Source organism: Agelaius tricolor, unplaced genomic scaffold, assembly GCF_023055355.1.
Source record: "Agelaius tricolor isolate 1412-34295 unplaced genomic scaffold, bAgeTri1.0.p SCAF_24, whole genome shotgun sequence".
NCBI classification, from domain to species: domain Eukaryota; kingdom Metazoa; phylum Chordata; class Aves; order Passeriformes; family Icteridae; genus Agelaius; species Agelaius tricolor.
The window spans coordinates 6,397,250-6,418,182 of NW_027269284.1; the positions used below are offsets into that span (position 1 = coordinate 6,397,250).

General features: G+C 36.5%; 1 protein-coding gene across 1 annotated transcript in view; it reads right to left on the reverse strand.

Moving 5' to 3' along the window:
- The window catches only part of POLN (DNA polymerase nu), a 91,145-nt gene that overhangs the window by 63,155 nt on the left and 7,057 nt on the right, over positions 1 to 20,933 (reverse strand). Inside the window, exons 3-14 of the mRNA XM_071447389.1 lie at positions 20,014 to 20,499; positions 19,471 to 19,658; positions 17,589 to 17,701; positions 15,545 to 15,702; positions 12,949 to 13,017; positions 11,558 to 11,618; positions 11,283 to 11,347; positions 10,419 to 10,502; positions 9,931 to 10,020; positions 7,844 to 7,900; positions 6,971 to 7,024; positions 6,682 to 6,747 (exon numbers count right to left, since the gene is read on the reverse strand). Coding sequence (XP_071303490.1) covers positions 6,682 to 6,747; positions 6,971 to 7,024; positions 7,844 to 7,900; positions 9,931 to 10,020; positions 10,419 to 10,502; positions 11,283 to 11,347; positions 11,558 to 11,618; positions 12,949 to 13,017; positions 15,545 to 15,702; positions 17,589 to 17,701; positions 19,471 to 19,658; positions 20,014 to 20,499 — 1,491 coding nt within the window. The remainder of the gene's footprint in view (positions 1 to 6,681; positions 6,748 to 6,970; positions 7,025 to 7,843; positions 7,901 to 9,930; positions 10,021 to 10,418; positions 10,503 to 11,282; positions 11,348 to 11,557; positions 11,619 to 12,948; positions 13,018 to 15,544; positions 15,703 to 17,588; positions 17,702 to 19,470; positions 19,659 to 20,013; positions 20,500 to 20,933) is intronic.

Consider the following 20,933-nt stretch of genomic DNA (forward strand, 5'->3'; position numbering starts at 1 on the left):
GACTGTGACCAGTGGGGACATCAGGGGATGCTGCACATGCCAGCCTCAGGCACAAGAGAAGTGCCCAGACAGGAGTTGAAATATGAATGGATAAGCAGCAGCAGAACAATGACTATTACAGACATCAGTGAATGACACTAATTGTTTCTTGCAAGCTGAACTCCATGCTAATATTGCTCTTAAACTATTCTTAGATTACATGGAATCAGACTTAATAAAATTCCAAGAAACACCCCATAGTGCATAGACTAACTCATGTAACAGAATACTTCCAGTAATAGATATTACTATAATTACTTTACATTAAAACACCTTTGAATCTGTAAGGTAGTAAAAGCTACATTAATCAAAACAAGCTTTTTAGCAAGGATGATTTTAATTCTGATTCTCGTTAGTTCTGTGCTCCAATCATATTATAGAGAAAAATAACCTGGCAGTGGCAGTAGCTTTATTCCAAGATGAATTTCTAAAACATGATCACAGCTTTGGCTTTTACCTGGAGCACTCCCAAAAGATCACTGGCAAAGGTCATTTAAAGGATAAAATTAATCAGCATATAATCAACAACCTTAGCAATGCCCACTCAATAGAAGTAAATGCTCAGTGCTGACAATTTAATTTATATATACTGGATTGAAATATATTAGCTTCTAATTTTAAAGAAACAAGTGGAAGTATGCAGTGCTGTCATCTCTCAAGCATAGGAAGATTTTAGAGGAACAGTTTTTTTCCCATTTCTACAAATCTAAGCTTCTGTGAGAATTTCTTTTGCCAGAAACTAAAGGACGGTGAAGGAACATTTCAGCCTCCATATCAATATTTCATAATGTGCTAAAAATACTCTGGCTGATATTTTTCCAAGTTGTATAGAATCTTTCATTTCTGAGCAGCCAATTTTCATTGCTCTGTTTATTTCTGTGCTTATGTTTAGTTTGTAGAAGAAATAACGACAGACTACCTTATCCTGCATAAACAAAATGCAAGTATCTTTTATGCTATTACTGCAAGGAAGCAGATTTATACCAGCTGCACATTACCTTTCTTTAAATAATACACAGAACAATTATATATGCAAAGATGATCCCAAACAGAAGAGGACAGGATTGAACTGCTTGTTTTAAAGAATGACAGCCCAGATGATGCTACAAGCTTTAGTGAGCCAAATTATGCTATAAAATGTTGTCCATGTATTGGATACACCCACTCACCATGAGGTAAATGAATCTACACAAATCAGGAGCACTAGAACAAAGAATGCCAAAGATGTGCATATATCATAGAAAAGGATGCTGAGAGAACAAAGAGCAAACCTTGTTTCTGCATTCTGGTAATAAACCAAGATAATGATGTTCTGGAGCATCAGATGTGAGTGTTACAATGTGACCAACAGTGACTTTCCACACTACAACTGCCACACTAATACCTAAGAACTTTCTATTGCAATGTTAAGGTAGTGTAAAATTTCATCCTGGAAATGTCATTGGACCAAAGTCTTGTCAACATGCCCATTCACTCATTTTTACAATTTTCCTGTACTTAAACTGTACATAGAACTTCAGCTGTGATGAGTGAGGAAGAGGAAATAGAGAACTTCTGTCTCCAACACTGTAAATGTAGTTTCTTGAGGCCTTCATTAAGATTACTTAAAAAAAAAAACCAAAACAAAGCAACAACAAAAGTGGCTATAAAAACATCATAACTCTACTCATAAAATGAGATACTATTTTAGTGCTATTAGTGCAGTAATAACCACCATATGACTCAAGAGTATTGGAATAAACATACTGAAAAGAAATATGGCACAAAAATATGCTCCGAATGCAAAAGATGCTCAGAGAACACCAATCAACCACAACAATCAGCAAGCACACTCTGGCTTTCTCTAACAGCACATCAGCTCATCTGAGTGACAGGGGTTTGTACTGACTAGAAAATACAACATTAAATTGCTTTAATTCAAAGGCCCAAGAAAGAACAGACACATTCTCATATCTGCTAACCCACCCTCGTTATAAGCAAAGCCCACATTAGGGAATACTTACCAAAAACTGATTTTGTTAGCCTAGATGACATTATAGAAGCTTTAGACAAGATGTGTTATATGAACCTGTAATGTGTCTGACATGCCTCTATCCCCAGTGCTTTCCAATAAACATACTTCAAAAAAAAATAGAAAACACACTCCAAGATCAATGAAAAACTAAGGCCCATATCATTTCTTCATTTTAAGTAAATAATCTTCTCAGTTGGACAGTGTATTTGGAAAGCAAATGTTTTGGAAAGCAAGTTTACAAAAATCTTATTCCTATCAGTGCAGTTTCAAAAGCAGCCAAGGCCTTGGCGCATTCTGCGGAGGGGGTTAAAAAAAAACCCAACAAAATGCAAGCATATTCCTGCTCCCAGACTTGGTGTCTGATTCCTCACATTGCACCAGCCTCTGCCAAACCTTCTAAAAGCTGTGAAAGAAAGGGGCAGGGATAAAACAAGACAGCACAGAATCACATCACTATTGGAACACCTTGCAGAACATCCTGTTTCTGCTGGAATCCAATTGTAACCACAGACTTCAAACTTCCAAAAAGAATATTTATGGTAGCACACATCAGCCTGCAGCCTTAATAAAGCCTTGGACAAAATGCCTGAAATTTGGAGCTGCCACAACAGCTTTGGTAGCACAATTCTGTCAGACCATCCTGCTGGGAGTGCACATGTGGGGATGCCAAAATGGAAAACCTATTGGGATTGTGCTACAAAAGGGAGACAAACAAGCAGCATCCCATCCACACTGTCCAGAATCCCAAAACTATGCCAAAACCACATTTCCATTTTATCTCAGAGAAAATTAGAACATTTTTCACTCCAAAAAACAGCCCAGAGGGGAAATAACACGGATACAGTATGGCTAATCAGAAATACTGGTTTGCTAAGTTAATTGAGAGAACAGACTCATTTTGGATGGCAATTGCTCAGAGGGGCCTCTACTTCAAGGGAGTCTCTCCCCTTAGAATGAAAACCAGATGCTAAATTCATTATTCATATTCCAAACACTACTTGCAACACTCATTTTCTAATAAACAAGCATGCAATTCTCTATTGTGCATTCACTACCAGAAAATCTTCTATCTGTTGAAGAGATTGAGATATATGCAATATTTCAGGTTCTTTATGATCATTCCTTAAGCATGTTAACATTTAATATGCCCTAATTAGTTTCCCTTTCAAAATTACATTCCTGATTTCCAAATTATAGGCTAACATGTTTCTTTGACTGATAGGTTATATTATTTCATTTCTTTGCCTGCTTGGACAAGCTATAAAAGTATTTTTCCTGAGGAAAGGCAGGATTACTTTTTTTCCCCACTTTCTCCAAGAAGGTGAAAATTTTTTATTTATCTTCAGCATAACTTTTTGTTACTAAAGGAAGGAAATGCTCCCTGAAGCCCACCACTTTGTGCTTTTCAATTTAATGACACAAACATCTTCTGAAGTAGAGAAGCATAAACTCATTAGCAGCATTTCAGTTCTCTCTGCTGCAGAAGCCTGGAGTAAAGAAACCTTAACACAGAATATCTGATTCTAGCACTGAAATTTACATCTTAAACCAAATTATAACATCTAATTTTATGCAATCTTTATATCTCAAGTTAGTATTTCTCTCTTTTCATTCTGAAAGGGGCTTGGTCTTAATTGGGTTTATGCTTTTCCATTTGTGTCAACTTATTTCTGCTTTAAAACATGGGAGACTGAATAGAGATATTTCCAGGTGGGTTTGGAGAACATAAACAAGCTTTTATGAATGTCATAAATATATATAAGAGAAAAGTTATCTATGAGTAATATAATCAAAAAGCACCCTAATGTAGACAAGACTAATACACTTATACAAAAAACAATTTGAAAATAACACATTCAAATAATAAACCTAATTAAATTCCCCTAACAGTCATAAGCAATCCATCATAGAGAAAAAAAACACAACAAACTAGCATGTGGATACATTAGAAAATAATTTGTAGGGTTTACAATTACTTTTAGGTTTCAGATACTCAAGTTTTCCAAAAGTAGCAAATAGACATCTACAATGCAATAACAGGAGACTGCAAGATCAAATGCAATAATACATGTTATTGTTTAGCAAAAATACATTAACAGTTATTTGTGAAAAACACATGATTTATACAGCACACATTTTGTACAGGAAGAAACCAAATGAGAAGAAATGAAGTGTAAAGTTAAACTAAAATAGATGAACACATGGAGAGCCACTGAAGTAAAGTGCTGCTAAGAAACCCCCTCTAAGTTGTTACAACACAAAAGTCATAAAAATTCATGTGAATAAACTTATCTATTGAGAAAAACCCACATAAAGCCAAAAATATACCTCATCCATATATCAAATGTGGAACTGTCTGAAAGAAGATGACAGAGTTTATCTAAAAAAGAAATTCTGCTCTGTATCCAATGTCTAGTCATTTCCCCTCAAACCTACAAGTAAATCCCTCTTGGACTCCATTAAATGGCTTAAAGGGCAGAGGACAGATAGATCCATCCTCTTTACAAAACAAAAGAAAGATCAAGAAATCTTTGTTAGGAGTCCAATCTCTCAGAAGCACTGCAGAATATGGGATGTTTTTCCATTTGAATTTTCAAAGAATGTGATTCACACTTATCTTTTGCTTTAATCACTTATTAAAGCATTTTAAAACAGTTAAAAATAAATTGCCTCAGCAAAAAATTCAGCTAAAATTTGACATAATATCATAGTAACCATAAAAATATCTCCAATATTTATGATTTCTGGCAAGAACCTTACCAATCTTTTAACACTTAGCAAAGTGACTGGGCACTGCAGTATATCTTTCCATATCAATAAATTATTCAGAAACAGATGGTATAAGTTCCATAAACATTTCAAACAAAAAAAGCCATGCCAATGTTTTTCCTTAGAAGGAAAAGCCAGCCTTAGGCAACCCTGGATGCTAACTTTAGCAGCATTATTTTGAAGAAAAACAACTTTTAAGAAAAATAGATTTCATGTCCTTTTTACTATGATGGGCCTAAGGTCACTTTGTGTTGTATGTGGTTTTTCAAGACAGCTGTTTGTTCAGCTCTGACTTGGAAATGCCTGTGCATCACTCCAGAGAATTCAGCAAACTGTGACCTTCATGATCATCTCTTCCTCTCACTTTTTCCCATCTGGGTGCATGAGAAACGAGAGCAGCAGTAACACTTCCCCATTCTGTTGTTAATTCAGAATCCTAAACACTGATTTTTACTCAGCAAAAAGCATAAGCACTTCCTATAAATTGTTTGATGACAAATTGTGTGGAAATATGTACCATGAGGGTAGGAAGATGCAAATGAAACATGAACTGTGAAGACAGGTGAAAGAAAAGCTAAGGAAGTCACCAGTGTGGTGAGGGTGAGAACTCCCCAGGACAGGTTCCTGTCAGAAACCCAAAGTCACCGTTCCAGGCAGGACTTGCCAGGAACCACACCAGCCATCCATGCAAAGTGCTCACAAATTAAGGTTAAATCTGTGCTCCCACAAAGAGCTGTGGAACACCATGGCTTTTCTCCAAGCCTGCAGAAACCTCCTAATCCCATTTGTATCTGTGAAGCTTAAGGCTGGGTCCTGCACAGAGATAAGCAGTACCCAAATCTGCGTGGATAGGAACTGACAACACTTTGGGGCACAAGTTAAAAGGATAACAGCCTCACAGATTCCCTCGAGCCTTTATTGAGACAAGTCCCATCTCTGCATCTGTCCCCAGTCACCCACAGGGACAGAGGGTAGGTCTTTGGCAGAAAAGGCCATGGTTAAACCAAACAGAAACTTTCCCCAGATGGACAGTCACTACTTTTATTCTGCTCTTCTCTCACCTATGCCTCGAGCCCCTGGAGCTCTGCAGCCCCAGTCTTGTCCCACACCAGGTCCTGCACTCTCATCCATGCAGCCATGGGTTGTGACAAGAGGGGAACACAAAGGCCTTTGACTGACTGCCAGTGGTCAGTGGGTATCATAAACACCAAGAAAAATGGGATCATAGAACACATTCAAGTAAGCCCTTGAAAGGCCACTTTTGGAAAGGAAAAAAAAAAAAAGAAAAACAAAAAGTAACCCAAGCCTGTAGCAGTCCATAAAGTCAAATAAAACACGTTTCAGGCATGTACATGGAGACCATCATAGACAAGAGAGGAAGCACAAAGAGCCCAGGTGTCACAGACATATAAGCAAGACTTCCAGAGCACCAGCAGTGCCAGCTGAGCCCTTTGCTGCTATGAGGCCTGAAGCCAAATTCCAGAAGAAGAGAGCTTCCTTTCCTCTCTGTAATACCCACTCTCCAGGGCTCACTGATGCTTTACAAGGAGTGCTTAGTGAACACCAGAATTCATGACAAGAAATATCCAAGGTACATGCATGGCTCTTGTACTTCTCTACTACAGGTAACAATGTTAATTCTAATCACAGACACCACAAAATATGCCTAAGAACAGATGTCCTACAGTAAAATCCCCATTTAATAAGCTTTTTCTGTCCACCATTTAGATACAATACAGCACCTGCTAGATTTGCATGAAAACAAACATTTCCTGTATTAAAGATACTACATATTTTGTACAAGTAATATTAATTTTTCATTTCAATTAAAATGCAAATCTTCCAATAACCTCACTTACAGGATGTTTGGCCGAAAGTCTGCCAGTCACAGTTCCTGTTTGATTCCAAGTAGAGGAAATGAATCCCTGTAATCAAGTAAAGTGAAAAACAGAAAAAAATAAAGAATGAAGATGTAGAACTATATTTTATTTAATATAAGTATCAGTAATAAAAATTCACTGCAATCAAAACAAGAAAATACAAAAGAAATACTGTTAAGTTTTCCATGTATAAAAGTTCTTAAGCTGTAAACACTGCAATAATTTCACATCTTTTTAGGATTTTACAAGTTATTTTATATATTTCTACCTTTCTCATGCATGTTCGTAGTCCATCCACATAAGTTGATTTCATTTTATGAACCTAAAATACATAAAATTTAAGATAAATGTTTACTTACAAAAATAAGGGATTTTTCAAATTAAAGCTCCTAATTTCCAAATGCATTCTGCTTGTAGCCTTTTTTTTTTAAAGACAGCTTTATCCAAGTAAATAATGGATTTATACTCACTGACAGCTTAACCTACTCCTGTAAGTTAGGTAAGTGCTTGGTTGTAATCTAAAGACAGAGCTTTGCAGATATTATTAAATTAATTACTGGAATTTATTATTTTATATCTTATGTCCCCAGGTCAATAAATTACATGAAAACCACACACACAAAAAACCACAAACAAATTTAAAAAAAATCAAAACCAAACACAAACCCACAAACTTTTAAACTTTTTTTTTGTTTTTTTAGTTCTTGGAAGCTCATTCATTGACAACCTAATGATTAAGTGTGGGAGCAGACTAACTAGATCATTTAGGATTTTCAGGAGGCTTGTCATCCCAAAATTCCCCATAAACAGTTATATCTCTCACTTTATGCAAAGCATTTCTTCAGAACTCAAACAATAGACATTTTGCCCTAAGTATGTTTTACAGCACTACACAAATTTAACAGTCAAGTTTTCCAATTGTCTTTGCAACGTTGTACAAGTTGTTTGCTAGCTATAATCTAACATGGAGCAAGCAACTATAACCATTAAAATTTAAAATTCTTAAGAATACTGACTTCAAATTAGTATTTGAATGAAGTTTCACTAGAGCCAACATATTTATTTAACTATGAATTTGGTATCTGTCTTGCCAAATTTTGCTTCAATGCAACTACCTTCTGTGAAAAAAATATCAGCTCACCTGGCGGTATTCTAAAATTATCTTAGGCAAGGGATGAAGATCTTGCAATTTATTTAGCTGCAAAGTCAAGAATGAAAATTACTGACATATTTTTCTTGAAGTTATATTATTAAACAAACTTTAACAGAATCCATTTTGGAGGAAGAAATTTTCTTGACAAGCTGAATGGACAAAACATTGGCAGAAGGATGATGCCCTTCAAGCAATCCCAGCCCAGGCCCAAGGAAGCTTTCATTAGGAAGGATGGAGGTTATTCCTTCCCATTTCATTGTCATTCCTGTCCCAGACACAAAAAGACACATAGACATAAAAACTTTTCCACAGCAACTTTGAAAACACTGGGGTGTGATGTGTGTGTATTATTTATGGCCCTTTGTTTGTTTTTTTGTGCTATACAGCACCAATGCAAGAAAGAACATGATGGAAGTAGACAAAATAATACATATATACACATGTACATATTTATATACACACAATCCAAGAGGAGAATTTCTCCTGTTCATGCCTTAATAAAAGTTCCAGGAAAACTTCAAGAGAAATTCAAACTGTCAAATTAAAAACCAATAAAATAAAGCATATTCCTGATTACTTTGATTGGAAATGGCCAAAAATTCTGTTGAGAAAAAGAATTAAATTATCATTAAATTGAGATTGGATATTTATAAGTACAACAAAAAAACTTCTGGAACTACAATTGCCCAGGATGAAAAACAGATGTAACTGTACTAAAAAATATATTTAAAATATAAGGTTTTTTCTTGCTCTGAGGGAGAAACTAATATCTTCAGATTTATTGTCTACTATTTATCTCCTGCAGTTTCATCCTACCTTTCTCTAAATAACCAAATCTCAGCAGTTTTGGAAAGAGAATACTGGACTACATAAAAGCGTTGCTTTGATTATAGCTACAAATCCTATGTTCCCACAAAAAGGTGACATGAATTCTATTTTGCTGATGCCTCCCACTTCCCAAGGCTCTCTGTCACCCTCCAAGATTACATGTCTGATCTATGAAACCTCCTTCTCCTTGAGTACTGTGTGGGTTTTATGGTTATTCTGTTGAGGTTACTGGAGATCATATTTGGTAGTTCAGACACGTGACTGAAAAGTGGAATTTCCTTCTTAAGAAATATATTAAGAATAAATATTACCCTTCTACCTTCCCCAAAGATGTTCATGTTCAGTAATGAGTTGTGCACTTTACTGTAATTCCTATATAAACTAGAGCAATTCAATCGTGGCACCAAATCAGAAACAGGTGCAGCTGCACAGAGGCTTTTTCTCTTCTGAGAAGACTCTCCATTGCTATTATTATCTTCACAAAATGATTTTTTAATGATCTGACAACAGGATCAAAGCACCCTCAGTCAGTTTGCAGATGACACCAAATTGGGTGGAAGAGTTGATCTGCTGGAGGGCAGGAAGGCTCAGCAGAGGGATCTGGACAGGCTGGATCAGTGGGCCCAAGGCTCTGAGGTTCAACAAGGCCGAGTGCTGGGTCCTGCCCCTGGGTCACAACAACCCCTGCAGTGCCACAGGCTGGGGCAGAGGGCCTGGAAAGGGCCCCATGGAAAAGGACCTGGGGGTGCTGGGTGAGAGTGGCTGAACATGAGCCAGGTGTGCCCAGGTGGCCAAGAAGGCCAATGGCAGCTGGCCTGGATCAGCAGTGCTGTGGCCAGCAGGACCAGGGCAGTGACTGTCACCCTGTACTCAGCAGTAAGTATTGTGCTCTGTTTTGGACCCTTCATTTCAAAAAGGACATTGAGGTGCTGGAGCAAGTCCAGAGAAGCACAGCTGAGCTGGAAAAGGGTCTGGAGCACAAGTCTGATAAGGAACAACTGAAGGAGCTGGGGATGTTTAGCCTGGAGAAAAGGAGGCTCAAGTGAGACCTTCAGTAGCTGGTTTGTTTTTCCCCACCATGCAGTGCAAGTCTCTTTTCTGGCACAATAACTGTAGCACAAATAGTACAATACAAAAATAAAGCACAATCATTAGAAAAAATCTAGAAAAATCACGATTTCACAGGAATATAACTTAAAAGTTTTGCTAAATCATACAGCTGATTTTAAAACCCTCCCCTGTCTCACCACAACTTCTGAGGTGGATACGAGCTGTTGTATTTCAGTTCTGTGAAGTTTCTCACACAGCGTATGCAGCTTTAACTTATCAAATAGTACCTAAGGTAAGAAAAAGACAATAAATCTTTCAGTGTTTCAAGTGTTGAAATAGAAAGGAAAATTATTGGGTGCTTGAACTTAAACAGAAAACAGGTTACAAGGTAAATAGAGCATACTGTAGCAAAGAGAACCAACACAGAATTGAAAATCTTTATTTTTGAGCTATTGAAGCACTGACACTACTAAAAAAAAAGCATAATTTATGTACATACATTCAAATACGGATTATTCAACATTGCCATATTTATCAAAAAACTGATATGTCCTTCATTAAAACCAGAAAATAATTAATATAGAATAAGTCAGAAGTGGTAAGGATATATATGCTTTACAGTTCTCCTGTATCAATAAACCTCTAGAACATACACCTTAAGTAGAAATAGCAGAACAAATGATACCTCTCGGAGCTGACAGCTGCTGGTCAGAAGGAATCGTTCTCCAGCAGCCTCATGAGCTTCCTGTTCAAGCTCTTTGAGCCGCAGCTATAAATTACAACAGCAAAATTATTCTGCTTGCACTATTATTTTCTTCAATATCTGCTGCTTCCAAGGTTAATGAGAATATTGGACCTTTATTTAAAAATGGAGTACTTGATATTGTGTAATCATTGCTGGCTATCAACATTTGGTTGAGTAGATTGCTTATACACTCCTTAATTTATATTGCTTTGTGATCAGGGAAGGGGATTTATTGTAGTAAGAAGTACCAACATTTGTGGTTAAAGAATTCAGGTTACTGAAGCCTATAGAGATCTGTGAGAAACACAGCTATACAAATTATTCTGATAAATTAGTCATCTGTCAGACCAGTATGATTATCTAGTCAAATTTTATGTTCCAAAATAGGATCCTCTTGCAGCTATTTTTATCAAAGAACACTCATTTAAAGAGTGTATTGTTCATCAAAAGAGGAAGAGGAGTCTATCACTTCTCAGGAAGATGGGTACTGAAAACCGTAGGTTCAGAAAGAGTCATTGTCATTTTTACTCTACAACACATAACCCAAGAGGACCTGTGCATTTTGCAATGCAATTTCAGTTCTGGGGTAAGGCTGATGACTCAAATGTGTCTTTTACTTGTGCAAATAAATAGGGAAGTATCCTAAAATGTAAATATAATCCTTTATAATGATATACTAAAAACATCACACTGTTACATAAAAAGTGACAAAAGTTCCTTCTCTTTTTAATCAGTTATTCTCAGTAAAAGCACAAAGATGATGCTATATAATTTTCAAGAAAAAAAAATTAATACAAAATTTACCCCTAGAATCTCTGATGTTTTTTTCAGTTCTTGTTTGTTCACATATATTTTGTGTGTTTCCATCACTGTAAATACAATTTTAGGTTAAGAACATTTATAATTCACAATTTCAATCTTATATTTTTCTTAGACTATAAAATGGAAACTCAATCTCACACAGCTGTTACGAGGCTAAGATAACATTTCATATTCAGAGGAATTACATTCCACTTGAGCATAGTCAGCAGCTGTGTGAAAATAGTGAAGATTCATATTTTGAACTGAACTTTTCATACCTGCCAGAATTTTGATAAGTGGAAGCTCTAATGTGCAAAATAAGTTCCACAAACCTTGAGCCTGTAAAGTAAGTTATAAATACATTTTTCAGTATTTCCCAGTGAGCAGTATTTCACTTTTTACATGACAACACATGTCAGTGGCATGAAATACTACTTAGTGTAAATTATAGTTTCTAAATGCTGTCACTTCTCTTTATGTGGAATAGGAATTTTGCAGTAGTAACTATTTTGTATAAGAATGCTAGTAAAGAAATACATATACATTTTTTTCCTAAACAGTTTATTTTTAAAGCAAGCTTCATGATAATAGGACACACAGTTACCCTTTTTCTTTTGTTCACTTGAACGATTAGGCAACCATTCATAATTCATAATTTTGTTTTCATTAGGGAGAAAATAAGAGTTGAAAGGGTCATGTCCCCAAACTACTTACAGAGAACAGAAAGTCTGATGTTCTTCTAATCACTGAAGCAACCTGACTTGTCTAAAACCTCTTGTGGGCTCAGCTTCAGTGTTCCTGGGCCTTTGGTGTTTCCCTGCTGCCTCCCTTCATGGACTGCTCACCACACTGCTGATACCCACATTAACATGGCTCCATCTCCTCGTGGTCTGAGCCCTACACCTGCTACCAGCAACCCCAAAAACAATCCCTGGGAAACTGTGATGCCTCTTCTCCCAGAACCTGGGTGTATCCCTAAATTCTATCCCTGGATTCTATACCTGGAAATCTACTTTTCACACACCCCAACAGATTTCTTGAGAAGCATTCTGGACTGCAATAAGGGGTAAAATAGAATAAAATAGTTCACTTGGAAGGGACCTACAATGACTATCTAGTCACATTGCCTGGTCAATTTAGGGCTGACTGAAATTTAAAGTACATGATAAGGGCACTGTCCAATTGCCTCTCAAACACTGACAGGATGGGCCATCAGCGACCTCCCTGGGCAGCCTGTCCCACCCAGCATGTGACCAGTGCTTGGTTAACACAACCTTGAACAAAAGATATGCTGAGAGTTTTCATAAGCAAGGAATACATAGAAAAAAATAGCTAAATGTTCTACCTCTTTTAACACTTTTTAGACAGTAATATATAGATTTAAAGTACTAAAAGAAAAGTCAATATTCTGAACCTTTCCTGTTCTCAGAATTTTAATTTAGTTAAATGTAGCAGAGAAAAAGTTTCTCCTGAAGATTAACCTTGACACCATCTTCTTCTAGAAAAAATGGCAAATTTGACGGGCAATTTATTTTAAATGTTGACTGCCAATGTAAACCACTAAGGACTGAAGCATTCTATTATTCTAATTTGAATGAGAAATACATCATTGACTCTCTTTAATTCAATACTTACATAGTTATTCCTGAGCAAATTGTTTTTTTCTCACCTTTAAGCCATGAGCAAGGTCCATCATTACATTATAGAGTTTCTCCAAGTTCACACCTAAGTTTTGATACTGATATAAATAAATAAAAACAAATCAATAACTTTATTGCTAACAATACTCTAAATATTTTAGCAATATATCTTTTCAAAAGGTATAAATTGTGAAAACACACTTTTCTGTCTACCTTCTGTTAACATTTCAGAAACATTGTTAGATCTCTGTCAAACCCAAATCACAGCCCTAGACTATGAACACAGCACTAGATTATGAACATTCCAGATTTTGCCTGTTCCTGTATTTACATTTTGCATCAAGTACAGAGAAATATAATATTGATAAACTGCCTTTGACACTGAAGTCAGAGTTCCCTTACTACTTTTAAAATGAGGAAAAATTCCTTTCATTCTTTTTCTCATATAAGTACTGCCACTCTTGTGCCAGACCTGTTCGTTTCCTTCCTTTCTGTTCCAGAGGTGTTCCACACAACACCAGGTCGCCTCCTTCAATTGGCTAGAGTACCATTTGAAATGTATACAAATACTGAGAAAGATTGTTAGCTGCAGTAACATGACCATTAAAAATAAACTTAATAAAGACTGAGAAACAACAGGCCTGGAGGGTAAGATGCAGGGGCTCTCTTCAAAACTGAGATATGCAGATCCACTGGTGATGATCCTTGCTCTAAAACAGTCTAGTCCATACTGCAGTGAAAAGTCACCATTTTGTCTCCAAGAAACCTTGTCCATACCAACTTGTTCTGGAACAAACGAGCTGTCTGTGAAATACAGACAGCTTGCTTGATCCCTTCCTGGAGGTGGAAGAGAGGCCAGTGACAGGCTTCAACTGACACCAAAATTCCTCAGCAGTAAATGCAGCGATGACAAGACCAGCAGAATGTTTAGCACCTGTTCCAGCAAATGTTTCAGGGAGTGTGGACCATGAGCACTTTGGCACAGCACCAAATACACAGACAAGCAGCAAGCAGCACATCCTTGTGCTAGAGGTGTGTGGGTGAGCTGTGGGCTACAGAATAAACCAGCAGTCATTCCAAGTGCTGTGGTGGGTGGACAAGACTAGCACAAGACAGGGAGCTCCACTGAAGCAGTGAGGCACAAGATGATTTATCACTTACCACAGATCCCTCTGGCAGTATAGACAACTGTTGGGAATCTACCAGTAAAAACAGAGCAAGAAGATTGAAGAGATAAACCTGGCAAAGAACCAGGAGACACAGGAAGAACTGGAACTCACTGAGCAAAGAGAGAGAAGCCAAAAAGGAAGTGTGAGAGTGCAGGTGACAAATTAAGGAATAAGGAATGGCGGGGGGGGAATAGTCACAGGATGTCACAAGGAGACATTAACTGGGAATTGAGAGAACAAGTCACTGGAGATGGCTGTGGCAAGGAAACAAACTAGACCTGAAGTAGGACAGGAAGGAAATAAAATTTCAATATTTAACTCAGAGCTGGAAATCAGGATAACAAAGATGAAAAATAACTAACAACAGATGGGACATCTGAAGAACAAAAGACTGAGTCAAGCTAAGGGAAGAGACAAGATTAAGGGTGCTGACTCACAGCAAGGCCATCACACATAAAAGAACCATAGGTAACTTCTGTCTATTTGCTTGTCTATTCCTACACTAATAACTTAATTCATGAAGTAGCTTCTGAACAAGTGCAGTTTACAGCCAATGCTTTCAAGTAAACTGCCTCTGCTTTTCTCAGAAATGTCTACACTGATGGGTAAGTGCCAGTACAACCAACCCCTGCCTATGCTCCAAACCCACTTGGCATCTGCAGATTTGTGTCCTACAAGTCCTGCAATCATTGTACAATACTTGGTCTGAATGAGCAAGGCCTCTGAAAAGTGAATGGCAGAAAAAATCCCATTATTTAGGTTCTTCTACGTCATCTTATCCTTCAAACAACCTCTGAAAGATCCCCATAGCCCAAAACAGATACAAATATTTTATAACATTCAGGAAATACATTTCAGTAGAAATACAGAGGACATTTGATACAATACAGGAAGATCTTTCCATAGTGCAAGGAAAAAAAGTTCATCATGCATTCTCTCACACTCAGAATTAAAATTCATACAAATGCTTGAAGGTTCACATTTGACTCCCTGCTGTTTCTCAGTCTATGATGTGGTGTGTACCAGCTGTGAAATTTAGCAAAATTGTTAATAACAATCAACTAAATACAGGCTACAAGTGCACAGGAACTGGAGAACAAACACAGCATTAGATATTTTGGAGAGTTGGAAATCATTTCACAGGAAGGTAAAGAGAAAAAATATAAAACTCTATACTAATTCATGTTGATACTGAACTTTACAGTTTTAAAGAAAAATTTTACAGCTGTTCCTGGAGAATGAGCTCCCATCTTGGTAGATGTAGTAAAACCTCCCCTCCTCCCCCTTCTTTCAATTTCCAACGTCACATTAATAGAATATTCTTTTCCATTATAAAATCTTCCATTATAAAATCTGTCCATTATCTATCTTCTTTTGCAATATCTTCTAAGCAAAAGTAATTCTATTATCATTCCCTTCCCTTTTTAACCCAAACAATTGAAAACAAACTACTTACAGATACATTTCTCAAAGTGCCTGTATCTGTATTCTCTGCTCCCTTTGAAAAAGGCTTTTCAAAATACTTCTGTATTAAACACTCAAAGGAAGGAACTGTGTCACTGGGGTTTATCAGCCATGCTGCAATCCTTGGATCTAACACGACACTATTGGCAACTACAAAAACAAGTTATTCAAAATATTTAAAATACCTCCCATACTGAAAAATAGCTCTAAAGTTTTGCCCATCTTTCCTGCACATACACATCATAAGGACAAGTATTTACTCCACAAAAATATCAAATATTGAATTCACAGCTGTAACACATAGTCAATAACATGACTACACAGGAGGAAGTGTAGTATTGCACATTTTTGAGGAGTGTTGTTTTGTGAGGTTGGGGTGAATTTTTTTGGTTGGTTGATTTTCTCAAGTTTTCAAATATAAGTAAACTTTTGGCTCCTGAGATTTACTGTAAAAACTTTCATTTCTTAGAACTGAAAAACTTCAAGCTGAAGGTTTTTTTATGAGTCTTCCTCTGGTAGTTTTCTTATTGTTGTTGTTAACTTGACTGATATCCACAGAATTGCTGTTGGGGATCAGGGAGAGACTTACTTCCTAGCAAACAGACCAAGACTGTTAATGTATATATGAATTCACATATGGGTGCACAATGCCCTGTTGCCAAAACTCAGAACCTTTTGTTCTTTAGCATCATATGTGCTTACACTGCACCCCCATGCTCACACAGAGGGATAGGATGGGCCAAGCCCAGAGCTGTTTCACTTTCCTTTGAACTACAATCTCAACATGTGTCCTGCACTTCTACAAAGAGCAGGAGAAACCAATAACTAGACTGCTTTGTGATATATTCAAAGATAAACCTAAGTATCCTCTTCAGTAACCCCTAACTAAAACAAACCATGACCTACAGGGACATTTATAGAGGGCTCCATGCTACACAACCTTGCAGACTCAGTTACCTGGAAGCAAATTCTAATGTCCATAACGCAGTTACAGCTACAGGACTACTCTAAAGAGAATTTTAGGGGTTTTGTTTGTTTTGTTGGAGCTTGTGTGCTTGTTTTTTTCCTAGCAGAAATAATGTGTGAAGAAGCATGAAGTTTCAAAGTTTAAAAGCCTAAACAAGAATTGGTTTGGTTACTAGAAACTTCAGATTCAAATCCCATGGATCAGGTACTATCAAATACTTCCTGTGTGTACAAGTTATTAACTGTCACTATGGCCAGTGCCATTACAGCATTTCCTTTCCCACCTTTGCCATTCCCAGTGCTGGATTTTGTACAGACCCTCACTGTGATTTACTGAAACTTTTCAGATGCTGAACACAAGCTGATGATTCTCCATAGAGACAGCCCTTCCTGAAAGGTCGCATGTACTTTTGTAACTCACTCAGCAGTAATTTCACAGAATTCACAGAATGACTAGGTTAGAAGAGACCTTAAAGATCATTGAGCCCAACCCACGCCCTAATATCTCAACAATTTGATATATGGAACCAAAAATAAACAAAAAAATCCCCAAAAAAACCAAAACAAAAAAGACATATTTGCATCTTATGCTTGTTGTTAGCAATTGCTTTTAAATCCACAGAAAAGAGTCTTACTTGTTTCTATCAAAAGAACATGGGGCCATTTAAGTGATTCTTAATTCTGACAACTATGAGCATCTCTGGGATTTATTTTAGCCCTTCCTTTTAGCAGAAGAAGTTTTTTCCTAGGAAATATGAAACATGAAGTACTTTGACCTTTTCACAGTCAGGACTGTGTTGAGAGCTTTTGTTTCCACTGGAAGCTATCCTTAAGTCAATGATTTAATTCCTACTCTGAGAAGAATCCATGAGGCTTGACATGCCAAGGTCACAACCTCCTCCAAGAAAGGTGCTCTTTTGTATCATACTAAGCTCTGTTTTTCAATATATAACTTAATTTAGTAAGTAATACATTACTTAGTAAATTTAGTTATTTCTACACTCAGTGATTTTAACAGAAACACCAATAGCACAGAGATGACAGGATGAGATCATAGATTCAATACTTGCCTTGTTTCCAGCTGATTTCATTACCATAAATTTGAAGTAGAGTCCTCAGGAAATCTTTTGCATTGAAGCAAATTATTGGAACTTTGCACTGCAGCATTTGGAACAACACTTCCCTGCACAGAAGTAGTTCATTAACACACACTATACTGCTCCTGGATTTAGTCAATCTATTTACTTTGTTTTTTTAATTAGCTCCTAATACTAAACAGTTAACCCAAGACATTTCCTTATTCCTGTAAGAACAGAATACTGCATTTGAATATTAAATTCTCAATTCAGTAACCCTCAAAGCCACGCTCTATAAGAAATTAAAACATCCTAGCAGATATGCTTTATCACATGTACATAAAGAAAACAAATCCTTGTTCAACTCTTGAGGTGCAACCTTAATCCAAAACACCAACTGGCATCCCTGTAGTGCTCCAATATACCCAAATAAGATCACAGAGGATAAACTGACATAGCATTATAAAACACTGATTTTAAAGTTACTAAACTATTTACATTGCCAAAACTGCCCTGTGTTAATATGCTGTTTAAATCCAAAATGTTTCATCTTTGTAAAGTATTTCCATACCCCTTGAAAATGTCTATAATTCCCTCATTCATGATCTTTTAAATAGATATTACCAACTACATATATATTAGTATATAGATTTACCAACTATGTGTGTCATTTGTTTAGTAAGTTATATTTTGGGCAATATAGAAAACTAATAGTTTTTATAAAGCATTTTTAATGGTATGAGACCACAGCTCCAGGGTTTGGACATATTAGAAATCACACAGCTCACAAGGTATTGCTGTATGCATTACAGATCCATTTTTAAACAATTGCACAATTCTTACAATAAATAATTACCCATAGGTTTCATCTAAATACTAATACTCTTAATCAGCTTATCAAATTTTTACTGTTCACATGTACATGCTTTACTGCTATGTTATTCTCAGTTCCCAACAACCTGTATTCAAGCTGACAACATGTTATTAAAGTACTTATCATGTAACCCCAATATTACAGCTGGAGAAGCAAAGCCATGCCTTGTTTCATGCCACAATTTCAAGTAGAACTAGAACTAAGAACCAAGTCCTGCATCTTGAAATTAATGTTTTGTAATTTAAAAATCCAAATTTGGCAGTTTACAATAAGACAGCAATTACTGAAAGTCATAAAATATTCTGATGGAATTTTAACATGCTAGAGTATTACACCTAGGAATCAGATTCAGTTCTCATTTTTGCCTTTTTGGGTTATGATTTTCAAGTTAATAGGAATAAAAATGGACTTTGGTTATAATAACTGGAAGTTTAAAACATGGTCCAGCTTTTTATTAAAATTTAGTATAAGTATTAAGCAGATACATAAAGCCTTTACTTCCAAAATTATATTGTATTATTACTGAATATTAGTAAAACTTCATCTGGAATGTCAAAAGCCATTAAAAAATTGTGCTAAAAAGATTGAAAGTATTAACAAAGCTCAGAAAGGGTGTTTATCACAATAATGTCCATCAAAAATGTAGTAGTTAAGAAATGCAGTTCAGGAAATGGAAGATAAAATACAGGAAAGATAAACCTGGACAAAACATATTCTTTGGTGCTGTCCAGCTTTAACAGTTCATAAAGGATTTGCAGGTGAATGTAAACAGTTCCTCCCAGGATCCCAACCTAGTTCTGAAAAGGCTGCAGTCAGTGATATGCTGAGCCCAAAGGAATTGTTATTTGGTTTCCATTAGCCCAGACTTGATACAGAACTAACACAGCCAAAATGAAATTGAACGAGCTTGACATGGAAAGATCAGGCCTGTGCTAGGTAACCAACATCATTACTGCTCAAAGCATATGTAAAGCAAGAGTATTTTTTCCTTCATGCTCTCACCAAGAAAATTTCTTGTGAGCTGGTTCTCGTTCCCAGAGAGATGACTGTTCAGTTTTTAAATAAATTAATTTATCATTTTCATTTGCAGCATTCCAAGAACAGCCAGTTGAAGTGTGACCTGGAGGACAAGGCTGATCAGTCTGATTCTTCACCAGCACAACCACTCCTTTGACTGATGAGGTAGAGGCCTGTTAAGCATAATTACAATAGTGTTTCCTCTGACAGATTTTGTGCAATCCTATAAAGAAAAATTCCCAAGTATTTTACAATAGGAAACCTATTATGTACACTACAGTTACTGCATACACCATTGACACAGTAGAGGAGCATGCAAGTGTTTCAGCCTTGAAACAAAAATCCTAGTGGTTTCATTTTCTCTAAGTTTTACTTGGTAGTTGAAAATAAAATGCAATGTAAAATGTAATTTTTGGTATGTCATACACAAAAGTGTTGCCAATGAGCATGGGTTTGTGATCATCACTCACATGCACATTCAAATGGTTCTACAGAAGTGACTCTAAATAAAACCCTTCCTTCACTAACCTGCTCTGAGCTGAGCTGGGAAGAACCATCTTGAAATATCATAGTAGTGATAAAAGCTGCTGCCTGTTCTATAGTGGTAAGGAGTTTGCTTTTTTCTTCACATCCTAAACTGCTGATATCACAAGGATACTTTCCAGAAGACTTTATTTGTCCAGGAGTACAGCTGTATCTTCTTTCATGTAACATGGAGGTATTTACATGCAATTTTCTTGTTTTCTCTGAACAAGATGTAGATACATTTTGCTTTCTTTTAAGAGGAATAACTATTTTGTTCCTCCCATCCTTCAGGGCTTTTTCTTCTACTGAAAGACTCCTTTCTTGATATTCCCATTTTGGGAAGCCTGAATCCTGGTAACAGCTCAATATTTGGGTATCTTGACAGCCAAGTATTTTATCCATATGCACTGTCCTGACTATCTGACCAGCAATTCCTTTTTCAGGGCTGACAGTTGTTTTTAATGTGGCAATTCTGGAATCATAATCCTCCTGGGAAAATCAGAAATTTTTAGCAAACCAACTATTTGATTTACAAGGAGAAATTAAAAACTGCACTCAGTTACTTTAGATAAGCTTTCAAGAAAGCAAAATTCTATGAAAAACTGTTGATACTAACAAAACAGAGCCAGTTTAGGGGAACCACATTACATAAACCAAAATTCAAATATGTATCAGTAGAGATTTTGTTGACATACACCATTTGCATCCACAACCACTTCTTTTTTAACCTACTATTAGTCCAACACTAAAAATGGCAAATTAACAACTGTAAGAGGTATCTAGTCCAGTTAGCCTGTCTTCCATAGTGACAAGGTTATTATTGTCTGAAGAGGGAAGAGACCCTTCATCTTTAGCTTCAGCACTCAGAGCACTTTTCAGGACAGTTTCATTTGTTACAGAACTTTTGGCACAGGACTTTAATG